Here is a 10,878-nt window from a genome sequence, read left to right as displayed (position 1 = left end):
TGCGTCGAAAGGGTTCAGTTGAGGTGGCTCGTGCATCTGATCAGGATCCTCCTGGGCGCCTCCCGTTAGAGGTGTTCCAGGCACATCCCACTGGTAGGAGGTCCCGGGGCAGACCCAGAACACACTGGAGGGATTACATATCTCGTCTGGCCTGGGAACACTTGGGGTCCTCCAGGAGGAGCTGGAAAGTGTTGCTGGAGAGAGGGACGTCTGGGGTTCTTTGCTCGGCCTGCTGCCCCGTATAAGCCGATGAAAATGGACGAAAAAAAATTGAATTTTCTTGATAAAAAGTGGAACATGGCAGTCCATACAACCTCTTTACAAACTTATCAAATACCACCACTTTGTCAGTGGTTTCGGCGGTTTTGGTAGCTTTAACGACGGTATGATGCGCCACAGGATGGCGTCAGTTTGTAATGTCGCCAGACGGCACCTTTTGCAAAGGTATGATATGTTGCTGGTTGGCCAGAGGACACCTGTTGCAGCGATATGATAGTGAGGAGCGAGGAAATGACAAATACAAGACTTGGATGTTCTCACAGTTTAATTCATTTCTCACACTTGTTTTGGGGGTTCTGGGGAGGGTAAGAAAACATTCATCCAAACTCTTTACATGTAGAGTACCACCTGCATTACAGCCCCACTCACACTGCAACCACATGTAAAGACTCATTGTTGTTATTAAGCTAACTGCTGTTTGGGTGATGGGCTACATGAATGGCTCAATAATGTTTTGACAGATGGAAACAGATTTTATTATTTATTTTTTATTTTTTTATTTTTGTGACTCATGCATGACAGCATACAGTATCCTCACACTAATTATTAAGTCGTCAGATACAACCTCTGAACCTGCTGGGTATTTAATAAAGCACCATTCTTGTATGTATAAACAAGTTCTTAAAGAGGCATCCCAACGCTTTGTAAGGCAACTATCCATTATTTGGTAATGACTTTAGTTGTTCTTTTATCCCAGACATGTTAGGATGTCACATACCTTGACATGTTTCAGTAGTGTGACGCGTCTTTATCAGCTGATCTGTCAATCAGCTGATAAAGATGCGTCACACCACCACCAAGTGACACTTCTGAGGAAGGCAGAAGTTTCCACCGAAACATGTCAAGGTAACATCCTAACATGTCTGAGATAAAAGAACAACTAAAGTCATTATCAGAAACTAAAGACATAATGAACACCATTGAACTATCCATTATTTGGGTTTTGGGAGGATGAACAGTGACAGTAGGTTTATCTACAAGTTATGATTTATTCTGAACATCTGGATTATCAATAAGAGCCTGCAAGTGGTTCTCACATCATGCTCAGCTGAAAATGTTCCTGCTGTGCTATCAGAGCATCATGGTGCTTGTGGGAGCTCTGGAAGAACTCCTTCCCCCTCTGCAGGTTCTGGTCTGACAGAAAGCGCTCTACCAGAGTCCGCTGGATGGCTCTACGTTCGCAGACTCTGTGTTGAACAGTGTGGCTCACATTTCTCAGAGGCTCCACTATGAGCAACCCACTGGAGCCGGGGCTGGACGCCGCAGACACTTTAACCTGCGGACAGAGGGACAGATCGTGGGCTGATGTGTGACATGTTTCCATGCTTGGACATGCTGCAACTTTAAAGTCCTGACTGGAAATATTCTGCAAAACTTCACACAAAGCTGAAGTAAAATATGTGTCAGTTTATTAGGTACACCTAGTTGAAACAAATGAAGTCTAAAACTGTAGTACTGCAGTGTATGCTGCCGTCATAGTTCTAATTTTTCAGGTAGGGCTATATGAGGTACTGATCCACAGTCAGTGTATCACTGACTGCAGATGGCAGTTGGCACGCCTGCAGTTTGGAGAACAAGTCAGGACTAGCACCACAGAAGCTAAGCAATGTACTGCTGTTAACAGGGGCAGCAGCAAAATGTATTTTAGTCACCTAAAAAATGAATATCACTTTAAGTGAATGTTATATTTAGAATATTTTCACAGGTGGATTACTAATTGGGCCTAAAAGCCACAGGCCTGGGGATCCACCTGGCCTTCACCTGCAAAATGACACTCAAATACACATGTACTGACCAGGAAGAGACTCGAAATGACCACAGAGAGACACAATAAGTCCACAAAGAGACAAAAAACAACTGCAAAGAGATACAAAGCTGCTGCAATAGGACCCACAACGAGTACGGAATGAGGCAAAACAATCGCAAAGAGAAACAAAATGACTACAGAGATGCAAAGCAGCTACAAAGAGACTCAAAAAGACACAAAATGACAACAAAGATATGCAAAACAACTACAGAGATGCAAAGCAGCTACAAAGAGACTCAAAAAGAGACACAATATCACAACAAAGAGATACAAAACCACTGCAAGAGGACTCAAAACCACTACGGAAAGGGGCAAATCAATCACAGGGAGACACAAAAAGAGCACAAAGAGATGCACAGCAACTACAGAGAGATACAGAATGATACTGATTTTTTTAAAGTATGTTTTGTTGCTGCCCCCATCAATAGCAGGACATTACTCTGATTAGTACAGGTACTTCTGCCTGCTTCTCTGAACTGTAGGCATGTCAGCCACCTCATACTGTGGGTAAAGCACTATAGTTATAATGTATAATGACTGTATAATTGTTTGGGAAGATGCAGTTTGTGGTGCTCTTGGACTGAACTATGCTGTATTGAGAGGTGATCCAAATATTTTGTCAGTATATATCAATCGGTTTTTTTATGATACCTGAGTTTGTGTTTTGAGTTAACAAATGATAGACACTGGCCAAAAGATATCAGGTTAATGCTCATGAGTCATAATATAGCAGGATGACTCTTTCCCATCTGTATTATGTTCATTTTTTATCAGTCAAGTACCTCGTGTTCACAGTTTATAGCTGCTCCTGCAGACAGCACTCTACTGACCTCTGGTGGTCAATTTGGTTGTTCTCTATGGCTCCCTGACTGCAGGGATGACACCAGAGCTGTTGCCTGTGAACTGAATGTTCATTTCACTGCCATAACTGGTCTCCAATGACGTGTCCGTGAATTTGGCAGTACATCCAACCAGCCTCACAACAACACAAGTCAGTTACGATGACGAACTATTGTCAGAACCCTGGTGAGGATGATGTGCATGCAGATGAGCGTCCCCTGAGATGGTTTATGAGGGTTTATGCAGAAATTCTTTGGTTGTGCAAACCAGTGATTACATCAGGATTTTGGGTGGCTGATCTCGGACGATCTTGCAGGTGAAGACGCTGGATGTGGAGGTCCTGGTGGAGCTGCTGTTGGGAGGCCAGTTGGATGTATTGCCAAATTCCCAGAAATGACATTGGAGATGTCTTATGGTCGTGAAATGATCATTCAGTTAAAGCGCAACAGATCTGGTCAAATCTGTCACCAAAAGTTTGGAAAATATATCTATTGACTGCATTAAAAAATCTTTGATCTTCAACTTAAACCTGTCCCAGCTGGCACGCGGCCAATGTTCAACGCTGAAATGTGGTGAATTGATGTCAGTTGTTGTGTCCAGATTAAAACAACATTGAAATAACGTTTAATTCGGATGGTTGTAAAAAGGTGAACAAAATTCTCATAAATCAACACTGAAACTGAAAGATCTCTTTCAGCATTAAAACAATATTGAAACAACATTGCAAAATCAACGTTGATTCATCTTTCAAAATGAAAACTGGAAAAAAGTTTAAATCTTCGTACAGTATATCAAATTGAACATGTTGTTATAAGAGAACATAGCTGTACCGTTTTGACCAGATATTCTCTGTAGGCCTTCAGCAGGGGGTCAACACGATGCAGGTAGTCCAGACTTAAGACTTCTCCACCTGATGGGTCGAACAGACGCTTCCAGTGGAGTAGGATGTGGACGTGGAGAGCAGCTCCGTTCATCCATTGCTTCACCTGCACACAAAAGATACAAGAATGTCTTTACACAAACTCAGTATCATGCTTCATAACCATATGTTTGCCACCTTATTATGTGTGGATATTTAGGCAAATTGGAAACAACACTACAGCAGAGCAGGGCCAACAAACCCAGGCTGAAAACAAGAATCATGGTTGCAGTGTAACAGAGGACATCCAGCCAAACAACCCAATTACCACAATAAATGTTGGCATTGTACGTTTCTTTAAACCACGAATACGTTACATTTGCACGTTACGATGTAGTGGATACATTAAAACTTTACATTTCAACAGGGTTGTGGTTAACGTGGTCAGGTTTAGCCATAAAAATAACTTGGTTATTGCGAGGAAAAGATCATGCTCTGGCATAAAATACACAGCTTTGGGGGCACAATCCTGGCAAGAATTGCAGTGATGTCTCAGTAAAAAATAACCCACTGTTTGTGGCACTATCCTTGATGGAAACACAGCAACGGGTCACTAAAAAACAACAACGTTTGGTGTTTAAGAAGATGACTAAAAAACTAAAAGACTAGCATGATTAGATACAGATTTTTCTGATGTGATGTGAACAACACAATCGGCAAAAAATATTCACATTGACCATTTCTGCGAACAACAGATAGGCCTACGCTACATTTGAACATTATTATGTGGAAGATACTCTCCCAAAAACGCTGGGGAGAATGTGTTGAGAGACTTGGTTATAGTTAGGAAAAGATCATGTTTTGGTGGCACAAAAGCTGCTGGAAAAGCAGTGACGGGTTGGAGACGAGCACCCAGATTTAGTGCTGTAAATAATGTGCTGCTAAAAACACAGATTCAGTGCCACAAACACTGGTAGAAACACCACAATGGGTCGCAAAATACAAACTCCTTTGTTTGGAAAGGAGGTTCAGCCTCCTTTAGAGATAGGGTAAGGAGCTCAGACATCTGGAGGGAGCTCGGAGTAGAGCCGCTGCTCCTTCGCATCAAAAAGGGGTCAGTTGAGGTGGTTCAACATCTGATCAGGATCCTCCTGGGCGCCTCCTGTTAGAGGTGTTCCAGGCGCGTCCCACTGGTAGGAGCCCCCGGGGCAGACCCAGAGCACACTGGAGGGATTATATATCTCATCTGGCCTGGGAACACCTCAGGGTCCTCCAGGAGGAGCTGGAAAGAGTTGCTGGGGAGAGGGATGTCTGGGGTGCTTTGCTCAGCCTGCTGCCCCTGCGACCCGGCTTCAGATAAGGAGTCAAGAATGAATGCATGGATTGATGGATGTTTGTTGGTCTTGAATAGTGGTCTGCAGCTTGGCAGGTGTCACGCCATCCACCATTCCCTCCACCTCTTGATAACGAAGTCAGCTCATATACTACATCACTTCAAAAACCACTGATATTTATGTATAAAACATCCAAATGTTAATGTATTCATAGTTTACACTAACGTGCAATGCCAACATTTTCCTCTGGCGACTGAGCTGAGCCCATTTATAAGTAGCGACACAATTGTACCAACGTTAATAAGTTGTGAAAGAAGCCGTATTAACAGATGTAAAAGCACCATTTAAAATATTATTTGTAATTCTGTCGTTGCTTTGTATCAACGACAAAGCCAACCCCGGCAGAGCTGAGAGCGCTCCACTCCGGTGACATCATCGTCTCGTAGAAATCCATCAGCTCAGATCGCAGCTTCTTCTCTGATGTCTTCAGCAGTGCTGCCATCTTGTGCTGGTCGTTGGCTGCACCAGGAACCTGCCACAGCAGATGATGTTTAAGTTGAATTATCATGTCTTCAGACTCTAGTTCATTACAATATGTATTTTGCTGTCTGCACAGTGCAGTGCAATACAAGAATGATCCAACGTGATCCAACTGTTTTTTAAATAGTTTCACATCTCAACATCTTTGGAGACTGTGTGAAGACAGTTCTGCCCGTGCAGGTAAAATGCTGCAGGATATTTACCATTTTGTGTGCTTTAAGAATACTTTACTATTACTGTTACTGTTACTAATTACCAGTCACCTGTTTGAGAAACTCGCTGGCGATGGAGCCGATATCCGACCTGGTGTCAGCCCCGAACATCCTGCGTATGGGGTCCGGAGGTGAGGGGTGAGCCTCAGGACTCCTCGAGCCCAGTGCAGCCATCTGGTGATGGGCTAACATCTCAAACAGGACTGAGAGGGCAAGTGCAACAACGCCCACACCCCCATAAGTCACCTGCAGGATCAACACACACAGAAAATTATATGTCATCCTTTGGACATGATTAAAATCTTTTAGACACAGCAGTTGCAGAATTGTTGGTGATATGCAAATTTATTTAGGAGTGCAAATACTTATTTTCTGCACTATACAAACAGCCCAGTCGCCAGAAGAGAACGTTGGCATTGTACATTTCAACAAACCACAGATATGTTCAATAAAAGCTAGTCTGACGTCCTCTGGGAGGCTGTTTCAGAGACGAGGGCCAACGACACAGAACGCAGCATCACCGTACTGTTTAGTTCTACTCTGGGGGACATTTAGCGGACCAGAGGAGGATCTTAGAGATCTAGAGGGAATGTATTTGACCAGCGTATCAGATAAACAGTCAGGAGCCAGTCCATGAAGAGAGTTCGGTCCTGTTTATACGACACTGATTTCAACCAAAAACCCTAAACTTTAGTTGCGTTTTGGCAGCGGCGTTTTGGGTGCCTGAAAGCGTTTTGAAAACAAGTTCCAGAGTGCAAATTTTTGGAAACAGCACTGTCTCCATTGTCATTTAAAACTTGCCATATGCAGTTCCTTTGAACTTTGACTTTTCGCACATGCTCATTACGGTGCCAGTCACTAGGCACGCGCAAGAAAGTCGACCATCACAACAACAATGGTGGACTCCCGAGCTCTGTTTGTGCTGCTCACCCTGTTGAATTTATCAACGCTTCTCCGGCAAAGTGTAGATTTACTGTAGCAACTTCACCTCGCCAAAGTCACATCGCCAGCTACTGGCCTGGCATGTATACTGCAGCGTTTTGGTCATTTTTGCGGATCTGTGCGCATGGGGATTGTTATAAAAACGTTAGTCTCTATATACAGACTCTACATTCAGTGAATGTAGAGTCTGTAGGCAAACCCCGGAGTTCTTGCCTCCAGAAGAAGAGTGGAGGAGCCCTGGTTTCCGGTTGTAGGCTGCTTGTAGTCCGCGTGATATTGACCAATCACGTTTAAGCCAGCTGCAGTTGTTGCCAGGTTAAACGGTCCATACAGTGAACTAACGAGGCGGAACATAATTGGCGTCACTGCAAACTCTGAATCCATTGCAATGGTTCAGCATATTTACTTAAATATAAACGGTAGTCGGAAACGGAGATTCGCCTCCTCCGCCCAAATCAAACTGGAATGCCAAAAAATCAGGGGTCTGCCCCCAGAGGCTGTATCGCCGTCTGCCGGAAGTCAGACGCCGAATGCAGCCGATGGGTTCCAAGAATGTCAAAACATTGACACCTGAACGTGGAACTTTTTTCAAAATGAAAATGAGAAATGATTTCGGCGGACTGTTTTTGTGTAAACATGGCCTTAAAAACCAGAAGCAAAATTTTTAAATGAACGGGAAGCCAGTGAAGAGCCTTTAAAACAGGAGTAACATGTTCTCAATTTTTAGTCTTGGTTAGTAGATGTGCCGCTGGATTTTGGATCATCTGCAGTTTGTTTAAAGGTTTCTTCGAGAGGTCTGAGATCGAGGCATTAGAGTTGTCTAGTCTGCTGGAGATAAAAGCATGAACAAGTTTTTCGGTGTCATCTTTATATAAAAGAGGTTGCACACTGGCAATAATTCTGAGATGAAAAAATGAATTTTGGTGATGTTTCTTACTTGGGGGTCAAAACACAGGTCACAATCAAAGCTGACACCAAGGTTCTTTATTTCATGCTCTTTGTTCACAGCCAGCTTTTGTAAATGAGTATTGAATTGAAATTGCTCTTCCTTTGATCAAATGAATAGAACCTCAGTTTTGTCCCTAATCAATTGTAAAAAAAAAAAAATGGGACATCCACATATTAATTTTGTCAATACAGCAAGACAGTTTTTCAACTGAGCTTGTATCATCTGAACAGAATGATATGTAGAGATGAGTATCGTCAGCATAGGAGTGGAGATTAATCATTTATTTATTCTGGCGACTGGGTTGATGTAAACACTACGGAGAATAATTAAATCGAACAAAATGAGCCCCTCCCCCATGGCTACGGGTAGTTTTTGTCTCGTTTCTATCCATGTGTAGAAATGCACTTTCTTGCGTTGGACATTGGAGGCATCATCAGTATATTTATGGATCTTCGGACACCAGTCACATACGTAAGTGGAGACGAGGTGTTAAAGTCTTTAACTGTGAAGAATCCTGCCACTCAAACTTTTAAGAAAACACCTCTCTATATTCCACAATGTTGTGGCATGATTAAGGGGAACTCTGTAGAACTTGTCCACCAGGGTTATGCAGGACGAGGGTATAGTGACACATGATGGATGCAAACCAAACAGCAGTACAATCTGACCGTGCTGTTTCCTCCGAAGAGGGTGTGGAGGTCATGGTCGAAGGCCAACCTCTGCTGCTGGGTCATAGCGCTCTGCAGGGTGGAGTACTGCTGCTCCAGAGCCCAGGAGGAGTTCAGGGACAGCAGGGAGACCAGCGAGGCGTCCAGGGAGGCATCAGGAACCAGGCCTGCATGGCTGGACAGTTACAACATTGGGTTGGACTAATGAGGTCGAAATTTCATATATTAAACAGGCTCAGTTTACCCAAAAACATTTTAAACACATTACCAGGGATAGGTGTTCAGTTTGCTGCCTCTTTGCATACCTGGCAGTGTCGTAGAGACAATCTACGGTCTTTGGAGATGTACTGCACTGTATTCCCATCTCAGCGTCCAGGAAGACTTTTAACACGAAAACTGAAACTGGTGTGAAAATGCAAAAATACAGCAGACCGTTCAGCAGGAAATCAACAGCGTGGTCAAGCTACAGTCACTGGGTACAAAGTCTAGACACACACACACACACACATGGTAAACAAACTGCTCAAATACAGAGATACTCACACATACAGTCAGGACTGGAAATTACACCAGACAACCAAATGCCCGTAAAATATGGCAGTGGCTGCAAGATCAAAAAAAACAATGGTAATCTATTGAGTGGCTGGTAGATTTTGGAATCCACAGGCCACAGTGGCGGGTGGACAAAAAAGCATTTCCAACCCTGTATACAATCAATCAATCAATCAATCAATCAATCAATCAATCAATTTTATTTATAAAGCCCAATATCACAAATCACAATATGCCTCACAGGGCTTTACAGCATACGACATCCCTCTGTCCTTATGACCCTCACAGCTGATCAGGAAAAACTCCCCAAAAAACCCTTTAACGGGGGAAAAAAAACGGTAGAAACCTCAGGAAGAGCAACTGAGGAGGGATCCCTCTTCCAGGACGGACAGACGTGCAATAGATGTCGTACAGAACAGATCAGCATAATAAATTAACAGTAATCCATATGACACAATGAGACAGAGAGACAGAGAGAGAGAGAGAGAGATGCAGGTAATGACAGTATCTTACAACAACATTAATGAAAGTAATAATATTATAGTTATAGTTCTGGCTACTGCGGTACAATATGTTGAAAGTATGTATTAATATCTGGCAGTATACATGTGTGACAATAGTCATATGTGTATAATAACAGTAGAAGTATGACTAATGACTAATGATGGCAGCAGCAGCAGCAGGAGGCATCTGGCAGGACCACGGCAGCAGCTCAACCACACACGTCACACTGTCCAGGCACCGCTGTGATATGAGTTAATCTGAGAGACAGTGGAGCACAAAGGCTCCGGAGAAGAAGCTGAGTTAGTGACATCCAGAATGGCCGAGTTAGCAAGATGCAGTAATGGGATACGAGAGAGAGAGAGAGAGAGAGAGAGAGAGAGAGAGAGAGAGAGAGAGAAGGAGAGAAGGGGCCCGGTGTATTATAGGGGGGTCCTCCAGCAGACTAGGCCTAAGTCAGCCTAACTAGGGGCTGGTACAGGGCAAGCCTGAGCCAGCCCTAACTATAAGCTTTATCAAAGAGGAAAGTCTTAAGTCTAGTCTTAAATGTGGAGACGGTGTCTGCCTCCTGGACCGTAACAGGAAGATGATTCCACAGGAGAGGAGCCTGATAGCTGAAGGCTCTGGCTCCTGATCTACTTTTGGAGACTTTAGGGACCACGAGTAACCCTGCGTTCTCAGAGCGCAGTGTTCTGGTGGGATAATATGGCACTATGAGCTCTCTAAGATATGATGGAGCTTGACCATTTAGAGCTTTATAAGTTAACAGTAGGATTTTAAATTCAATTCTGGATTTTACAGGGAGCCAGTGCAGAGAAGCTAAAATGCAGTCCGTGAGGTTTGTTTTAAATGAGAATTAAAAGACAAATCTTGATCAAATATTACTCCGAGGTTTCTTACGGTAGTGCTAGAGGCCAGAGCAATGCCATCTAGAGAAACTATGTCATCAGATAAAGAGTCTCTGAGTTGTTTGGGGCCAAGAACAATAACTTCAGTTTTGTCTGAATTTAACATCAGGAAATTGGAGCTCATCTAGGTTTTTATGTCTTTAAGGCAGTTATGGAGTTTAGTTAATTGATTACTTTCTTCTGGCTTCATCGATAAATACAACTGAGTATCATCCGCATAACAATGGAAATTTATAGAGTGATTTCTAATGATGTTACCTAAAGGAAGCATATATAGAGTAAATAGGATTGGTCCGAGCACAGAACCTTGCGGAACTCCAAAACAAACTTTAGTACGTAAGGATGATTCATTATGAACGTCAACAAACTGAAAACGATCAGATAAATAAGATTTAAACCAGCTTAGTGCTGAACCTTTTAGGCCAATTAAGTGATCCAGTCTCTGCAGTAGAATTTGATGGTCAATCGTGTCAAACACTGCACTAAG

The 10,878-nt window shown here is 43.2% G+C and overlaps 1 protein-coding gene across 1 annotated transcript; it reads right to left on the bottom strand.

Moving 5' to 3' along the window:
- Positions 1–538: 538 nt before the first annotated feature.
- LOC125879306 (uncharacterized) lies at positions 539–8,897 on the bottom strand. Its single transcript, XM_049561137.1, has 6 exons — positions 8,736–8,897; positions 8,431–8,605; positions 5,923–6,117; positions 5,517–5,651; positions 3,757–3,912; positions 539–1,555 (listed from the first exon to the last, which is right to left on the bottom strand). The coding sequence occupies exons 1-6, from the start codon at positions 8,792–8,794 to the stop codon at positions 1,313–1,315; spliced, it is 963 nt and encodes a 320-aa protein (XP_049417094.1). The 5' UTR covers positions 8,795–8,897; the 3' UTR covers positions 539–1,312.
- Positions 8,898–10,878: the final 1,981 nt, after the last annotated feature.

This window comes from Epinephelus fuscoguttatus, linkage group LG19 (assembly GCF_011397635.1).
Source record: "Epinephelus fuscoguttatus linkage group LG19, E.fuscoguttatus.final_Chr_v1".
Classification (NCBI taxonomy): Eukaryota; Metazoa; Chordata; class Actinopteri; order Perciformes; family Serranidae; genus Epinephelus; species Epinephelus fuscoguttatus.
The sequence above is the reverse complement of the archived record's forward strand: the minus strand, read 5'-3'. Positions and strand labels throughout refer to the sequence as shown.